Genomic DNA, 19798 nt, shown 5'->3' with positions numbered 1-19798 from the left:
GACAATGAATGATAGGCATCCTAATTCATGCACTACGTACGATCACAAGACGAAAACAGTGCCATGGATAGTAAACTGGTCTGCCTTTTACAGCATCGTGGAGTTCTAAGGTCTCGATAAATGAATATAATTTAGAGCAAGTAGTGCAATTTGATCTAGATTTATGTAGCCCTAATTCGACAAAGGAGCACGCAATTAGGTCTTGAGTGGTGCAAAATGTATATTAAGACTACTCACCATTAGCAATGGCAATCTTTTTTAGAGAAAAAAACACTGCTCCTGGTCAATTTTCTGCAATTGGTTTCAATTAGTTTCTTTGCCCCTTGTTTAGTTATAGTTTATTAGAAATGTGTGAGGGCATGGACGCATGCATATAAAGTATGTTCTAGCTCAGCGGTGGGAGGGGCTTGTCCCCTTCCTCTACACCTGGGTTCGAGCCTTACCGTGCACGTCTGTCACCCCCGCGGTGCCTTACCTATTCACTGGGCTTGCAAGATATTCAGTGGGTCATGGGGATTAGTCGTGGTGCGCGTAAGCTGGCCCGGACACCCCACGTAAATAAAAAAAAAAGTATGAAAATGCTCCAAATATATCCATTTGTCTCTACTTCTACATGTATATAAAAGATTGTTATGTCCTTATTAGAAGGGTCGCTCAAGCTAATTCAAATTGTTAGAAATTAAGTTAAAATTCTGAATAAATATTCATGTTGGGTATATTGAGATGAGGTAGCCATAACACTATACATTTATTTGTAAGCACCGCATAACTTGACAAGAATTGTGCATCTTTCACTTGCCAAAATGTATGACTCTTGATATAGTAAAAATAGTAGTAAAATCACTGGCAAGTTGCACCAAAATCTCTACAATCAATATAAGATCTTGAATTGATCAGATTTTGTGAAGATGCAGTGTATGGGTTGCTTTAATTCCGACAATCGATTAGGGTTGACTAATGGATACATGAGGTGGGGATGATTCAAGACACAATAACGTGGAGCAGTTGCCTGATAATTTAGTAGCGTTTAGCTAGTGACTTGTGACATAAAAAAATAAAGATAATAGAGATAAAAAGTGTATATCTCCGTGTATTTTTTTATTTTGAAAATATAAATATTCATTCTGAAATTATCTTTAAAATATATTTATTTCATACATTTATTTTTATTAATCAAATATCATATAGTAATTTATTAAAAAAAAAAAAAGCAGATAGTATTAACATTAATACTATGGGTTGTGGAAGGGAGTATGGATTTAAGAAAACCCCACTTGCTCATTCACATCACATGGCGAGTGTTGTTTAATTTGGAGCATTTTTGGGGTCATAAAAAAAAAAAAAAAAGGATATCAGAGACTGGCCTTTGAAATTTCTAAAATTGGAGCGAGAGAGTTTCGCTAGATATTCAAAAGTTGCTTCCTTTTAAGCCTTGCCTTTCTAGCTCTTGCCTACCAATGGAAGGGCAATGAACGATATGCTTGTTTACTTGTCGGATCATGAACAGGCAGCCATGTTGCATTTCCATATCTAGATAAACGTGCCTCTGAACCAATTGAGTATGGTAGCAATCACCGTCTTCTCTTTTTCTCTCAGCCTCTTTCAGTTGTTTTCTTTATTCTCAGCCTCCCTGTCTCGGCCAAACCTTTACTGGATTGATCTCCTTTAATGTAAACAGTTCTGTACATAAGAAGAACGAAAAGAAAAGGTTAGTTGTGGGTGCCAAGACTCCTGATCTGTAGCCATTTTGATTAATATTCTTAAAATTATTTCTTATGATTTCAATCCCTAAATTATGATTGATATCTCTTGTAATTCATTCCACCTTTTTTTTTTTGTTAAATTACATTCGACTTCATATATATGTTTCCTTATGAAATATCAAAATATCATAAAAAAAAGTATGACAAAAATTAACCTCAACCACTATCATGACAACAATTATAGGTAAAAATTGTTTGAAAAGAAGGATAGAACAAGACAGATCTTACTGATTTATTAGTTAATTAATTAGTGATATAGCAGGAGGCACCTTCCAAATCGCGCGCAATGTTCCATGTTTGTGTATCATTTATGTTTCCCCTGGTTGAGAGAGTAGATTTTGATCTTATCGGAGGCACCGGGATTTGCTGTAGTTTAAATAAGTTAGAAGAAGATGCATGGAAGAATGCCGGTTCCCATTTGGAGAGCTCTTCAAGAATTTTTGGTAAGAGAAGCCTCCTCATAGTGTGATTCACTTGTGTTCAGTTAATGTTATGAAAAAAAAGGGATGGATATAAAAAGATTGAACTTGTTTAATTAAATAAATTAAGATAACTATATAAAATAAATTTATCTTAAAACAATTTTTATCTCATCTTTTTAATTCTAAAACAAGAAAGGAAAGAAAAAGATCTTAAAAACATACTAAGTTTTAATTAAGACATCATCAAAAAAATTATAATGAAATCAATAAAATAATATCAAAAAATATCACTAACAGTAATTTAAATGGACTATATTTACCATTCAAAGATGAAGAATGGTTCACTTATTTTTAGTAACAAGTTGGAATAATTGGGATGTCATTAGTGAAATTTATTGATATTATTAAATTTATCTTGTTAAAATTTTTCAAGTAAAATTTACTATGTTTAAAAATATTTTTATCTCTTTCCTCTCTATCTTGTCTCTCCTCTAATATTACTCATTTAATATTTTTTATTAGATATTCCTATTCTGAATAGAAAATTATGTCTTTCAATTACTTCATCATGTATTCACTAATTCTTTTCTCAACAATGTTATTAATTTCACCAATGTTTTTCTTAAAAAAAGTGGCTAGGAACCAAAAGTAGCCGTCGATCTTTCGATAAATGGGATCTTGTTCTTAGTGATCAAAATTGAGTCAAAATGTGGGAGCCATTAATAAACGTGTGGAGATTAATAAAGAAGACGGTTTGGCATGTCCTTTTCTCACAGTACAATGTACCGCTACCTGATTTGCAAACCCTAAGAAGATTCCGGAGGCTGGATTTTCTTTCCGACGAGATAGACAATTGGTGGTGCTCTACTTTCACTCTCTATTGGCTCTCAACCATACAGATTTACAATTAATTAATGGTATATTTACCCTTCAAAATAACTTATGTTTGGAATTAAGAATATAACATAATTAATTTAGAACGTCATGCATTTTTTAGGGTTTTATCTTTTTATTTTTTACAGTAAGGGTATCTTCTGTCCATCAATCAAGATAAAGTCTTATTTCCTGCAGATTTTAAAAACACATCCTTCATATTGAATAAATATTATTATATTTAGATAAATTTAATTATTTTTTTATATATGGCTTCAATTTTTTTTTCATTAAAGTAATCTCGTATTAAAAAGAATGGAAAAAAGGTTATCTATTGGATTTTTATTTTTCTTTTTTATTTTACAATATCTTAGTGATATATTAGAAACTTGCATTTGGTTAGTATTCCAGAATATATATGTATATATAGCAAAGACATAAGATAATATACTTTTGAGACAACTGTAGAATAAATTTGTATATTTTTAAAAGAGAAAGTATATAAAATATTTTTTTTTATCTTTGTTGTTTTTATCTTTTCCGGGATAATAATTAAACACTGTAAAAAAAAAATTTGTTCAAAGAGCATCACATTAAACACTTAGTTCAAATTAATATTTATTTCCACCTACCACATATATCATAAAAAATGAAAGCTGAAATTATATTTCTGACTTAAAACTCTGAAGCTAAAATCATCATTTAATAAACTATATATTATAAGCTATAATTAGTTGTGGCAACAAGAGAAATCTGAAAATTGCATGCAACTGGATGCATGGATTAAACAATGGCTTAAACGAATCGTTAATAATTATTCCAAGAGGAAAAGAAGGCAATCAAGTGTCCTAGTCCATGCGGATCAATCTGACTCCACTCTTAGCTAGCATGAGTGCACGCTGGCTCCCTCTCTTGTTGCCACGCACCCCAGCAATCCCTCAAAGAAGAAATGATGAAGGAGGTTTTGACGGTCAGAAACCAAGCAGAGAATGATGCAAACATCCATATAATGGTTTGTGATGCAATCATCCATATAAATGTTTAGTGATGATACCACTAGCTAGTTCATGGCATAGTCTTCCACTTTCATCCTGTAATATTAGACTTAGACCACTATCGATGAGATGGAAGTTTTTTTCTCGAAGAAGTCATGATCATGGTGGAATGTGGCTGAGAGCAAGAGGTGAGCTTAATTGTTGTCGGTGTCCAAAGATCATTTTGATCCACAGTTTGGAGTCAAAACCCTATGCTCTTGCTGAATTGTCTACCATGCTACAATTCCAGTCAACCCCATGAAGCACAATTATTGGCTGAGTAATGGGGTGCTATCTCAAATGAATGCCGATGTTTTTCATATGAAGGAATTAGAGACCAATTATGGAAAATTGTCAACTCCATTAATGGCTTCTGTTTCACACGTACATCGGCATTATATAACCACGCACATTAGGGTTAGTGTGCTAATTAACATCATCAATTGGATAGGTACATGTTGGAGTCCTTCTCCCTTTTCTTTTTTCTTTATATATTAACGTGGGGGTCCTTCTCTTTTGATTTTTAGATAAGGTGTTGGATGCATCGATTAATATATGTGAACATTGTTAAATAATTCAAAGCAAATAAAAAGAGGAGGCTAGAGTTTATCAATATGGTATAACATAATAAATTACTCAAAAAAATAATTTAATTTAAATGCAAAGATTATATATAACGTAAAAAAAAAAAGAATTGGAGGATCCTACCCTTAATAAATAATAAAATAAAATAATCTTATATTTCTTTTTTAAAAAAAAAAAATGATAAAATAAAATAATCTTATATTTCTTTTTAAAAAAAAAATACATATCATGGACTGTATATGTTCCCTTGCTCTATTATAATTGGGGAGAACTCCAGCATGTTTCTCTTGTAGAGAAAAATCATGACTTCGAAGTACATGAAAGGAAGTGTTCTTGAATAATCTTTTCAATGGTTAAGATATTGTATGGTCGATTTCTTTGTAGTGAGAATAATCAAGTTACTCCTCGACGAAGTTTTAAGAAGGTAATCCATTTCCACGTTTTGCATTTTTCCAAATAAAATTTCTTTATCCAGCTTCCTTTCGATTCAAACTCGAGTTGGTAACAAAGTGTTAGAACTTTTGAGAACTCAGTCTACTGAGTTCTGTGAACAAAATGAAGTCATGAATTTAGATTTAGGCAACATAATTAGAGTTGCAACCTTTTTCTGCATGAAAGTGTTTCGGTGGCGCATGCTCTCGAACATTGGCATTGGATAGAACCTTTTTTTTATCTGTATGTACGGCCAAATTATATCTTGTACCATCGTTTTAAAACCCAAATTGTTAGACTAGTACGTTTGGATTAAGGTTTGAACCGGTTTAGATTGAAAAAAAAGGTCTAGATTAATTTATCGACTTGGGCTTGACCTGATCAAAGCTTAATTATCAACATGTTGAATTTTATTTTTAAAATTTTTTTATCAAAATAATATTTTTTTAATTTTTTTTTAAAAAATTACATGATCAAAACTTCTAATTCATAATTTGAGATTTACCTCATGTTGGGTTTTAATTAACACTATATCTGGAAACTTCATGTTATATATATATATATATATATATAACATTCATATCTGGGAGTAGAGGTAGGGATTGATTTGACAAGATTTAAAGTAGAGGATCTGGTTTGGTTAAAAGCACAAAATAGAGGGACCATGCAACTATGATCTTGACACCAAATTTCATTATTAAAGTGGAAAACCATCTACCATCAACCATCACATAAGGAATAGCGTGCGACCGACGATCACACCCTTTTCTTTTAACTCTTATGAATTGTCACTTAGCTTGATTTCAAAAAGCATAGAAGAAAAATACATGCGTTTGCATGTGAGCTGCATTCGCCTATGACATTGGCCGTACTCCTATCTAGCAAAAGAAATTAAAGTCTAAGAAGAAACGGGGAAAAATTACTAGCTAGTTAACTGTATAGCTTTGAGTTGGTGGAGCTAGACCTACCACACTAGCCAAAATGGATAATCCAATCGAGTCATGACTTCAAATTGGAACTCATCAACAGAATATAGAACCTCCAAACCGAGTTGACTCGTCCCACCATGCTTCTATGCCCACCACGGCTTGTTGTAGTTGGTCCTATATATATATTTAGGAAGACTTTGATCCAAGGCAATAGAAGAAGAAATCGAGAGGCTCTCTTCTTTTTGGTTCAAGAGAAGTTGCATGATGGGGACCTCTTAGTAAGTGAGCATTACTAAGATCCCACTAACTATAATGCTTTCGGAAATTAAGATCGCCCTTAGAAAATTGATATATATATATCAAGGGATATCGCCCTTAGAAAATTGATATATATATATATATCAAGGGCCGTGAAGAAATTGTTAAAGAAATGAAAGGAACGGGTGGCTTGAGCATGAGAGGGAGACATGGTGTGGCCTCTATTTCTTCACAAATGAAGGGGTGATGTCCCACTTTTGATAGACATTCCTCGAAGAAAATGGTCCCAAAAATACTTTAGAAAACACCTTGGATATGTGTGTGGATCATCATGATGATGGTGATGATGATGCTCTCTCCTGACAACCCCTTGCACCATTGATGAACTATCCTCACGTGTGTCATCATCATTTTATGTACCCTTTGGACCAAATAACCCTATAATGTCCACGTGCATTAGGGCTAGGCCCATCTACAACATTCTTAATTTACTCGGCCTTTTTGGTTTTCCCAGAGAAATTACAAGGGGGTAAGGTAAAGAAAAAGAAGAGGGTAAACTCCAAACTTCCCAAATCCCAAGAGAAAGTAAAAGGGGTTAAATTTTCATGTGGGGGAGAAATCATGAGGCTAAAATGTGGGGTCGATTTTCAATTGTGGGGGTGAGTAATGGCATGCACACTAGTTGATTTGACAAATAAATAAATAAATAAGAATCTCTTTTAATGGTTAAGATCTATTATTTACATATATTTTAAATTAAAAACAATACCCACCATTATTAAATTTGATCTAGTTGTACGAGTCAAACTAGATCAAATTTACATAGGACCATATGTGTGAATACTATAAATATTGAAGATGGTATTATTTAAAAAAGAAAATTAGAGTTATTCCAACTGGCCAAAGTTATTAATCATTCTTTAATAATTATAATTAACTAGGGTCAATTTAAAATTTAAAACAGTATTATTTTTTAAAAAATTAATTGCAAGTTATATTTTATTAAAATGTGATTTGCAATGAAGATGTTAATGAAATACAATGCTTAGGGTTTTTATTTTTTTTTATGATAATAACCTCAGTGGACATTGACACCCACAGATTTAAGTTATTTTTTGGAGATTCACCAATATCTAGCAGCCCATCTTTTCATTTGCTTCAGTTGCAACTTACCCACCTCTCTCCATTACCTCCTCGAGTCAAAAGCAAGTTGATTTCCCTGGCCTAGAACAAAGGACTGTTGTGCAACATGCTCGTTTATTGTTTAGATCAATAGTAAATCACGTGATTTGTTTTCTTTCCATTTCATTATTTTCTAATGGTTTTTATAGATTGTTTTTAAATACAACAAGTTAATTAGATTATATTAAGTTAATTTTAATACAATTTAAATTTAAATTTAAATTCAGGATAATAAATAAATTAAATTAAAAAGGTTTTTTATTTTGTCAATTTTATTTTTTTCTTAATTTTATCCTTATTTTTTTTTACTGATTGGCCATCTTACTTCTGGGCTAGCTAAGTTAACTAAATTATTTTAAGGAAATTCTTACATGATTTGATTTTAAATTTAGATTAGACAAAGTGTTGTATTAAAGATTTGTTTCTAAGAACTTTATCTTTTTTTTTAAAAAAAATTATTCTTATATATTTTTTATTAACACGTGATTTGTTTTCTTTCCATTTCATTATTTTTTTTTATAGATTGTTTTTAAATACATCAAGTTAATTAGATTATATTAAATTAATTTTAATATAATTTAAATTTAAATTTAAATTCAGGATAATAAATAAATTAAATTAAAAAGGTTTTTTATTTTGTCAATTTTATTTTTTTCTTAATTTTATCCTTATTTTTTTTTTACTGATTAGCCATTTTGCTTCTCGGCTAGCTAAGTTAACTAAATTATTTTAAAAAAATTCTTACATGATTTAATTTTAAATTTAGATTTAATTTTAAATTTAGATTAGACAAAGTGTTGGATTAAAGATTTATTTCTAAGAACTTTATCCTTTTTTAAAAACAATTATTCTTATATATTTTTTATTAATTTATCGGGTTGTCTTTAAATTTATCAAATTAATAAGGTTACATTAAAAAAAATTATATAATTTAATTTTAAATATAAACTAGATATTAAGTCATGTTATAAAATTTCAAAATTTACACGTTAGACTGGTTTAATAAAAATGTCAATTAGTTTTTTACTTAATATTTTTTTGTTACATTGAAGAAAAAAAATTGATACAACCAAATTCGTAGTGCTGGTTAAAATAGTAATTACCAAATACATTTGCTTTTTACTTACCCAAAAAAAACTAAATAACAAGAAAAATAAAAGAAAAGGGGAGAAAAGAGGAAAATTTTGTTAAACTAGAAATCCGGCTATAACACTGGAAAATAAAACTATTAAATGAAAGCTTTCATCGTTATGGATCTATAAATATTAAATTTAAAACATTTAGTCAGTGAAATAAATAAAAAATCTCAATTTAGATTTTTAGATTTAAAATAATTAATTTTTATTTTTACATTAATTTTTTATTTATATTTAATTTTGTACCTAGAGTTGAGTTAAGTAGGATTTATGGTATATTTATTTTTGAGTGAAAAAAAAAATTAAAATCACAAGTTTTTACATGATATCCGTAACTTGGGCCGAAAACTAGCAAACATGCCCAGATTCCAACAATCGTTGGAGAAGAAGAGGACATAACTAAACCCAGATCAAAGCCTAAGTTAACTTGGATAAAGCGCAAATGTATCTGTGCTTAACTCCAAGCCCAGATGCCTTATTTAGAGGGTTTTCTTTTTATTTTTTATTTTATTTATGTTATGTACATTGTAAAATACAATATTGCAAAAAAAAATTATATATATCTGTGGGCGTCGTGAGTGTTTTTACAAATTTTTTCATTCTTATGTAACTTTTTTTATATTATTTTATTTCCATACTATCATTTTTATTAAATAAATATAAATCTTTTCATGTTATTTTATTCTTATACGACTGTATTATTAAATCAATATAATTTTCTTCATGTTATTTTATTCCTACAATATCATATTATTAAATCAATATTGAAAAAAAGTACTTAATAAAAACGAAGCATAAATTTATTTGTGTATTTCTTGATAATTAAATTCAATGAAAAAAAAATTAGGACAAGCAAAAAACATAAAGAATATTTATAATGTTGCGATAAGCCTAATGAACCATCCCTGCCACTTCTCCAACGGAGAAAACAAGGCGCTTGTAGCGTTATATTGCGACACCCATGCCAATCTCAGTATAATTCAGCAGTCGGGACTACAGATGTGCAACCAGCATTCTTGCAAATATATTAAAATAATATTTTTTTTATTTTTAAAAAATAATTTTTAATATTAACATATAAAATAATCTAAAAATATATTAAAAAAATAACTTTAAACAAAAATTATAAATAAAAAAATCAAATTTTTAAAACGCACAGTTTTTCACAAACACTGCCGTAGCTTTCCATGTTCACGTACTCATCACTACATGGGCTCATCACAATCCACAATAGCACTCGGTTTTCAGTACATCAACCAACACATCAATACAAGAAGAAAAAAAATGTGATGCTGTGGTGAACAAATACATCAGATGCGATTGTAGAAATGAATTGTATTCAGACATGTTACAAGGCGAATCACAACTTTGAAGAGTTATAGTATTTTTTTCAAAGCAAACTCGGTTTTTTCATATAAAAACTATTGATGCAATCCATAAAAGGTAATGATGTAATTCTAATGCATGTCAAAACAAAGAATTGATGGGAGTCAGTTAATCATCCTAGTAAGATGCCCACCTGAGAATTTGGGTTCCACAAAATCCCTTTTCAGGGACACGCCAATTTAAACAACTCCAGCTGATTCATGAATGCATTTGGTTTAAGAATTTGAAACAACCCGTACAAGGAACAAGTTCCTTGATGACAAACTTGCTCCACCTAGAACCAACTACCTAAGTGTGTATCTTCTGAAAGCCATGCAGCAAAGTTCTGGAGTCAACAAGGGAGTCGTGTTTCATAAAGCATTCTGACCTCCCTACTTGAAGCTCAGGGCAACATCTTCGTTCATCTGGATGGATGAAGAATTGTGTTAGGCTGAAACTCTAAAAAAGCTTATGTTGAAAATCAGAAAAGCATTCAAACTTACAGATTCTGCGACTTCTTTAGCTTTATCGTCATTAAAACCTAAAGTTTCCAATATCTTGCGACCTGCAGATTCTTTTTCTGACCAAGTCCCCAGAAGTATATGAGTTGTGGTAATTTCTCCACTATCTCCTGCAATTCACATGACAATAAGATGATAATGGTAACTACATACACGTGGACAGTACCCCCACAAATATCAAATCCATTGTTTATGAAATTTCAAATCAAATCATAAATTTTGCACTTTCAAGTTGCCAGCACAAGTAAATTCATGATGACTTTTAAGGATGGAATAAAAAAACCTTTTTTGGGAAAAAGGACCGTGGAATAATGAACAACAAAAGAGCGTTAAAAAGAACGTTATTACAAGTCAAGAAGAAAGAGCTCAAAACTATATAAGAACAAAACACAAAATAAACACTTCTATCGTAAATAATCAGCAGAATTGGTTATGCCAGGCAATAAGCAAAAGAAGATGTTTATTGACTCTGGACTCCAGGTAGGATTAAGAAGTAACTTTAGTGATGCAATTGTACCCTTAGAGACCGAAACTTAGCATAAAGCATGCATAAGCAGGTAACCTCCACCTCCTACAATATCCCACGATCTTTAATCTTATTTTCTTTACATCCAATATGGGGTCAAAAACTTGCAATCTTTTTCATACGGAATAAGGTCGTAGATGAAAATAGTACTAACATAATTGAATTTCATCAAGCTCCAAAAGGTATCATATAAAAAATCAAGCTTCGTAACTTCGTACAACGCCTCAACTTAAAACTAGTATTACCAAATTGAAGTTTCTAAATCACAATCACATTATGTAAACCATGGCAGCTCATTAATCAAATTATCTTGCAAACACATACACAAAACAGAATAAGACATTGCAAGTTCAGATGCAATAGAAGTTAAAAATCACCTGACTTTAGTTTCTCCTCGACAGCCCAATCAAGTGCTCTTTGAGCTTGTTCAGTCAATGGAGGATGCTCAGGACTAAAAAAATACATTTCAGATTTCCCAAGTAAATTCACAGTTTCTTCTCTGACTTTGAAAAAAGTAATCCCATTAGCCCTCAAAAACTTTGCAGCTGGACTAGTCCCTACAACCAGGCACAAACTTCAATAAACCCCGGAAAACAAAAAGGAAGCTACACACCAAAAATGCATAAAAAATCACCAACCCTCAATCAAAATCCCCATTAAAAGTGCATCAGTTCCCGTATTAGGATACTTCAACTTCCTCGCCTCCAGTTCTCCTAACCCAAATGACCTTATCGCTCTTGCTGACCATCTAAAACCACTCAGAAAAACAAGCATTTCCTTAATCAACGGTGAAAATCACACAAAATTCACATAAAAAGCAATCAAGAATCCCTATTTCTCTCTGTTTCTCTTCAAGATTAAAGGAAAATGACTAACTTTGGTATGTTCTGAGATGTATACTTCCTGAAAGAACAGACAAAACTAATCAAGACCCATTTTCCAAAATCCAAAAATAAAAGGACCCAGGTGAACAAAAAGCTTACTTGGTGGGTAGAGTAGATAAAACTGTGACATTCTTTGATGGGTTATTACCCTTACTTGGTGGGTAGAGTAGATAAAACTGTGACATTCGTTGATGGGTTATTACCCTTTATAGATAAAGTTCTCAACTTTGAGTGTGAAATCAATAGCTTGTTGCCATAAAAGGAGCTTAAAGGGAGTGACAAGAGTGAAGAATTATGTGGATTTTCATTGCAAATTTGAGAGGAGCAGATTGAAATTGGGAGAAATGAGATAGTGTTAGAAGCCATCAAGGAAAACCCAATGGTGGGTTTTGATCGAGAGAGAGAGAGGGAGAGAGGGTTTTATGGTCTCTGAGTTTAAAAATGGAGGGTGGTGCTTTTGGGGTTGAAACTTGCAAGAGGATGCTCCTCTCTAACGTTAAAAGCCAAGGATATACGACGTGTCGGGCAATGATGTTGGGGTAATGATAAATGGTTTGACGAGTCGTTTGACATAGTGATGAAATCACAACTTCTCTCTTTGCTTTTTTCTTAGTATTTTTTTATATGAATAATTGAGTCCATCTCTCTAATCTGATGAATGATATAACATCTAACGAGTTGGTGTGAGAAATAAAGTGTATATTTTATTTTATTTACATAATTTTAAAAAATTTAAATATTTTTAAATATATCAAGTATTTTAAACATGAATATAAAAATTAATTATATTTAACATGATAATTTTATGACTTGTTATGATGAAATCTGACTCGAATTGAGTTTTATATCAAATCAAATTAAAAATTGACTCATTTAAACTTGATTATTTTAAAGAATTAATTTGTAATCTGATTAACAAAATCAAAATTTAAGTACTATAAGTTTAATTTTTAAATTTTTTTTTTTAAATGACAATATTTTTTATTGATTTATAATTAATTTGAGTTATTTTGTTTATAAAATGTTTAATAATATAACAACCGTTACTTTTCAAAAAAACTTATTTAAAAATATATTAAAATAATATTTTTATTTTTAATATTATCACATTAAAAATATTTTGAAAATATAACTAGATTTTAAATTGTGTATATTTTATTTTATTTACATAATTTTTAAAAATTTAAATATTTTTAAATATATCAAAATATTTTAAACATAAATATAAAAATTAATTATGTTTAATATGATAATTTTATGACTTGTTACATGAAATCTGACTTGAATTGAGTTTTATACCAAATCAAGTTAAAAATTAATTCATTCAATAACGAATTAATTTGTAATCTAGTCAACAAAATCAAAATTTAATTAATATAAAGTTTTTTTTAAAATGACACTATTTTTTATTGATTTGCAATTAATTTGAGTTATTTTGTTTATAGAATGTTTAATAATATAACAATAGTTACATAACAACCGTTACTTTTCAAAAAAACTTATTTAAAAATATATTAAAATAATATTTTTATTTTTAATATTATCACATTAAAAATATTTTGAAAATATAACTAGATTTTAAATTAAAATAAATAAATTTTCATTTAATACTGTTTAGAATTGAATTCCAAATGCTGCAGTAATTCATGGCTTCGATCATGACCGGATTTTATTACAAAGGTGTTTTGCAACATATGTTGTCCATCTCCTCACATAGAATATCGATCAAAAATTGAAAGTCCTTGCCTTTCACAGCATAAACTCCGAAGACTTAATGGGAACACTGCCCTAAATGATCGAATTAATCCCTCGAGACAAGTTTTTATGATTGAAATGGTGGTGGATATGGAGTTGCTGAAGAGGATATGGGAAGTACTTTCATGATATTCTCGAGGAAAGACCGTTGTTCGTCTCAAATTTTGTTCCCATTTGATATTGCATTTCATACGGAGTTAGGATAAAATTAAAAATATATATATTTTAAAATGATTTTTTTATATTTCTGGATATTTTAATATTTTAATATCAAAAAGATTTAAGATAAAAAATATTAATTTAATATATTTCTAAGTAAAAAATATTTTAAAAAATAATTTTTACATTTTTTTAAATTTTTAAACAAGATAATTCAGGTCGATTATCAATCAATCTGAAAAATAATATTATTTTTTAAAAAATAATTTTTTATAAAAGAATCACATTACATCTCACTCAAATTTTCACCTGATTGACGCATCCACCCAGGTGGAATTTTGCTGTGATCGTTTCAAAAGGTCTCGGATCTAATCCAGCCCCAGCCCAGCAGTCCCTTGATGGTGGTGGTGGTGGTGATTGGACAAGCCCGGTCAGATGGGGCATATTAAACATGGGCTCTTCATGAGCAGGGGGCAAAAAAAAAAAAACTGCGGGCTTGGCATGCAAGGGCTGCTGGTCTCTAAGCAAAGCAGCACTGTCGTTTTTTTCTTACCAATTTATCATGTTGCATCATAACTTTTGTTAATATAGCTATAAAACTTTAGTTGCACGAAAAATCATTTGTTTTTGGAAGTTCAAGATCTTGGCTGTGCTCCATCTAACTAAAATACCAGAGCTCAGGCATATGGTGATTGATGTTTCAAGTTTCATGCATATATTCTAAAATTCAAGATAAAGCAAGTACATAGTAGGTAGTTTAATAGTAAAATTTTGAAATCAAATAATTTGTTTTTTTTTTTAATTTTAGGTTTAAACTACGTGGTTGTTAACATTATAATTATCGAAGATTTACATTGTTATTAATTTTAGAGCTCATAATATTAGTTAAGATAACATCCATATTAATAAAACAAAATTAGAATAAAACATATAAAATATACAACCTAGAGTTACAAATGAGTCACAAAATTTAACCAAGTTTTTTTAAAGTCTAACTGCCCACTTGAACTATGGTCTATTATACTATCTCAATGCTCTGTTAAAACCAAGATTATCAACTCGGACTCTTGAAAGTCCTGAGGCTCAACAAGCCAGCACGCCTAATAAGATAACATCTTAAAATAGAAGATTTGTTGAGATTCTACACAGATTTAACCTTGAATGAGCAGATATATCTTGGAGTCACCTACTACACCTAGATGCATTATCTGTAATCAACTTTGATACATTGCATTGAATGAAAACATGGCCATGTACTTTTTAGGAGAGTACTCTAGGAATTAGTCATGTTATTGTTATTGATAGCGCAGAGACAAAAACCAAAATTAATCCCACTTTTACAGTGACCTGTTATTATTCTAAGCCTTGCTCTCTGTATGAAAATTAGTGTATGGTATTGTAGTAAATATTATAGTTAAGGGAAAGTTCAGATTGCTCATACAACCTTACAAAGGTATCGAGAAGCTAATGCTAGTTCTGTGTCTTCGTGTCTCGATGCATGGGGATTGTTTGGTTATTGAATTTCTTTTAAAAAAATGAAAGACATTGAAAAGGCCTACCAAATACAAGATCCATTTTGAGAAGAGAAGCAGAAAGGCTAAAGACCAGCCCAAATACAGATACAAACATGAAGAGGTTGAATATCCTGGCCCAGTTACCTTTACGTACCTTCACCATACACACACACACATATTTTATAACATCAGCTCAGCCTTTGTTTAAATTCTAAAACTAATAAACGACATCCATACATATTTTAATTTTATTATATTTTAAGAATGTATCACTATAGTACTCAAAATTTCGATTTATAGATTCGGATTTGCTTGCCTTTTTGAGCTTCATCTTTTGTTCATGGAATTTAAAGGGAAAAGGACATTTATTTAAAGAGTAATGTTTTTGGAAAAAATGGATTCTAAAGGAGAAAGAGTCTTTCAAGTCTTAGGTATATAGCACCTTTTTAAAAAAATAAAAAAATCATGAAGATAAAGGCAATGATATATTGCACCTTCTTTTCTTGATCAATATATTCTATAAAATGATGAATTATATGTCATAGTAATTATTTATTAATCTTATTTTTATGTGAACAAGAACAATACACCGTATTTTTCAAGTGGCAAAACTTTTTTCAATAATTATAATAAAAGGATGAGCAAGATAATTAGTTCAGCTCGTGACACAATTGCTCTGAAGAACAATGCTTGCCACATCAAGGTTAGAATTTTACAGCTTACAAATTATTAATAAAATCCTTGTGCCATGAAAAAGAAAAGACCTAAGCACGACCTCCATGCTTTTCTTCACTAAAAGCAGCAGTGGCAGAGACGTAATACGCAACACAAAACAGTCCATGGACAAAGCACAAAATGCCTCCATAAGAAAAGAAATGATGGTGTGTGAAACCACAAGAGGTTCTTGACTTGTTGTTCGACAAAGTGCCAATCGCTAGCATGGATAACCCAGCAGCCAATATGATCCTGCCCAGACAATTAGGTGTATATATGCAGAAACATCATTAATCAACAAGTAATACACTATACTTCTAATTATAGTTAATCTCTGAGAAACTGTTCGGTTCAAGCTACAGAATAAAAAAATAATTTGCTTGTTAACTCAGTTGAGTTGGGAATCAAGAAAATGTTTATACAACTTCACTTACCACGAAAAAAGGAAGCATGCCACAGACAGTTGTCTATGAGGGGAAGCTCTTTGAAGCTCTTCTTGAGAACAAATGCACATGCACCCCCCTAGGAAGTTAGCAATAACATGAGCCAGAACTAGAATCCCCGCTGCAGCTAACCCTAGCTTGAAGGCATCCTCGCTTGGTTCTCTGCACTCAAATATCCAAAGTCTTAGGTGCTTAACCTGTACTAACACACACCCACATGCACACATTATTGACTAAGACAAGATATATTCATATTTTTGAAGTATAAGATCAAGATAACTAATATATCAAAGATAATGCTTTTCTTAAAAGAAAAAAAAGATTGGAAGGAAGGAGGGGTTAACATGCCTTGTTTTGTGCGATTTCTGCTTGGATGCCAAGAATACCAGCTGCTACATCCATGGCAACAACCAACATACAAACAAGTATACCTCCTATTTTAACCATTTTTTTCAGAAAAGGAGCACTTGATCAAGCTGGGTGTCAAGGAAGAAAGAAAACAGAGAACTCTCTCCACTAGCTTCTTGGTTCTAAGATTTAGAAGATGAGAAAGAGGATATCAACTAGGTCTAAAAGAGAATATATCAAGAGTGGTAAAGTGAGGAGAAAATATGACTAGCCGGGATAAGTTAGCGAAAGCTTCTTGTCTCTAAACAGAGGAAACTTTATTCCTTTGATTGGGGAGAGAGGTAAGAAGAGTCTGAACAAGCTCATAGGGGAGCGTGCCTTGGCATCTAGCAATGAACCATGTAAGGACCCAGCAATATTTGTGATTTTTGACTTTAATAAGTATTTCTCCATTGGTACAGGCAAGCAGGCCACAACCGCAAACCTTTTTCTACCTATTTATTTTATCCAAAATGATAGATAATTGCCCCCATTATCTCCATACTTAAGGATTTAAATGACTGGGATTAAAGTAGTTTCAAAGTAAGCTTGCATATACTTGAGACTTAGATTCGAGGACAAATGAGTAAGCTTCCAAAATTATGATTTGTGCTCCAATTTAAAGAGAATGTATTACAAAGAATTATTTTTTTTTAATATAAGAAAAATTGCTAAGTTGGAATCTAGAAAAAAAACAAATTAGTATTTGCATGGCATTTAATTTTTTGCCTTTTTTTTTCTTTTAATGTTAGGTTAGAAATCCCACTCTCCATGGTTTATTGACAATGCAGGAGTGGAGTGAAACTGCTCTGTGCAGAGAGAGAGAGAGAGAGAGAGATAGACTTGACATTTGCTTCATGGTAGCATCCTCATTCTTCACTTTTTGAAGGGCATGCCATTTGCTAGTGTAAAAGAGAGGGAGGAAGCATCATTCCGGGAAAAAATGGGTACATATTTCAAGCTGCAACAGCTGTAGGGGACCCCCCAAGTATCAGAGAAATAATGCATGAAAAGACTACAAGGAAAAGCTCAAAACGGTGCATCTGTAGTCTGTACCCCATTGTCAAACCTTGTGTCTGTGATTATCTGAGACCTTTGTGTCTAGCTAGCAAACAAAAGGGACCCCATTTTCATACCTCAATCCCTTAAACAAGTACCATGCAGGAGCCTTTCGGCTCAAGCAGTTTCATGATTCAAATTCAATGGCGCATATGCATTCTCTACTAAGCAAATCAAGTGGGACGGACCTAAGTTCATGATGGGTTGGACTGAAAGCAATATAAAAAACCTGAAAGCTTTATTGGATTATATGATAATGGCCCGAATCGGCCTTTCCTTTGATTTGAACCGAGTAGGAAGGAAGGCCACATCAGAATTTGGCACCTCATGAGAAGACACAAGCTTGTTGCTCATTTGCAGGCCACTGGCCCATCCTTTACAATCGGTATCTCATATCCGGCATATATATATATATATATATATATATATTTGATTAGTCTTGCTGATCATTGCTGAAAAGAATGAAATCAATCAATATACAACAGAAATTACTACTGGAGCAAACTTTCCATGAAAACTTACCAAAAAAAAACTATATTTGTCAACGCAATTTGGATCTAAGTAAACGACTTGTGATTTTGAGTTATCTAGTCAATTTAAATTTTTTTTAAATAATAATATATATTTTTTAATTTTTTTAATTTATTTTGAGAAGATTTGGTTTGATTATAAATCAACCTCTAGATCTCCCAGAATTTAACTATATTAAAGTCTATAGTAACTCAACTTGAAATCCAACAGAAACGAATTGTAAGTTTGCTAGTAAACACATTAACAGTACAATGTTTAATAATTAAACAAAAATGATCAAATTAATTATATGAGCCATAAAAATAGTAAAGCAGCCATGCTTGATAAGTGATGACAACCATGAACATTACCCATCTCCATTTCATGATAGCAAGCACGTATTGGCACTAAAAGAGACCTAGCTAGCACTAAAACACTCACATATTGGCATTACAAGACATCATCATAAAAAACAACTCCTGGTTTAAACTTTGATACAAGACGAACAAATTAAGGCAGCAAACACAACAAGATGGTTCATTATCAACATCTACAGCACACATTAAACTGTTCTGTTTCTTTGTCGGTCAAACCAGTGGCGGAGTTAGCATTATTTGCTAATAGGGGTAAAAATTAATATAATAAAATATAATATTTATTTTAATTTATTATATATGAGTTGTAAAAAAAATTATATAATTTAATTTTAAATATAAACTAGATATTAAGTCATGTTATAAAATTTCAAAATTTACACGTTAGACTGGTTTAATAAAAATGTCAATTAGTTTTTTACTTAATATTTTTTTGTTACATTGAAGAAAAAAAATTGATACAACCAAATTCGTAGTGCTGGTTAAAATAGTAATTACCAAATACATTTGCTTTTTACTTACCCAAAAAAAACTAAATAACAAGAAAAATAAAAGAAAAGGGGAGAAAAGAGGAAAATTTTGTTAAACTAGAAATCCGGCTATAACACTGGAAAATAAAACTATTAAATGAAAGCTTTCATCGTTATGGATCTATAAATATTAAATTTAAAACATTTAGTCAGTGAAATAAATAAAAAATCTCAATTTAGATTTTTAGATTTAAAATAATTAATTTTTATTTTTACATTAATTTTTTATTTATATTTATTTTTGTACTTAGAGTTGAGTTAAGTAGGATTTATGGTATATTTATTTTTGAGTGAAAAAAAAATTAAAATCACAAGTTTTTACATGATATCCGTAACTTGGGCCGAAAACTAGCAAACATGCCCAGATTCCAACAATCGTTGGAGAAGAAGAGGACATAACTAAACCCAGATCAAAGCCTAAGTTAACTTGGATAAAGCGCAAA

At 30.9% G+C, this 19798-nt stretch overlaps 2 protein-coding genes across 2 annotated transcripts; both read right to left on the bottom strand.

Annotated features, from left to right (window-relative positions):
* Positions 1 to 9940: 9940 nt before the first annotated feature.
* LOC105129699 (clp protease-related protein At4g12060, chloroplastic-like) lies at positions 9941 to 12095 on the bottom strand. Its single transcript, XM_011031884.1, has 6 exons — positions 12010 to 12095; positions 11903 to 11929; positions 11665 to 11774; positions 11404 to 11583; positions 10483 to 10610; positions 9941 to 10404 (listed from the first exon to the last, which is right to left on the bottom strand). Exons 1-6 carry the CDS (start codon positions 12093 to 12095, stop codon positions 10372 to 10374), a joined length of 564 nt encoding a protein of 187 aa, XP_011030186.1. The 3' UTR covers positions 9941 to 10371.
* A 3842-nt stretch (positions 12096 to 15937) lies between these two features.
* On the bottom strand, positions 15938 to 17163 carry LOC105129570 (uncharacterized). The gene is made up of 3 exons (XM_011031686.1): positions 16844 to 17163; positions 16487 to 16692; positions 15938 to 16304 (listed from the first exon to the last, which is right to left on the bottom strand). Exons 1-3 carry the CDS (start codon positions 16940 to 16942, stop codon positions 16103 to 16105), a joined length of 507 nt encoding a protein of 168 aa, XP_011029988.1. The 5' UTR covers positions 16943 to 17163; the 3' UTR covers positions 15938 to 16102.
* Between the last annotated feature and the right edge of the window lie 2635 nt (positions 17164 to 19798).

The sequence above is a fragment of the Populus euphratica genome, unplaced genomic scaffold (genome assembly GCF_000495115.2).
Source record: "Populus euphratica unplaced genomic scaffold, PopEup_1.0 scaffold16.1, whole genome shotgun sequence".
In the NCBI taxonomy this organism is placed as follows: Eukaryota; Viridiplantae; Streptophyta; class Magnoliopsida; order Malpighiales; family Salicaceae; genus Populus; species Populus euphratica.
This window is presented reverse-complemented; position numbering and strand designations above follow the sequence as displayed.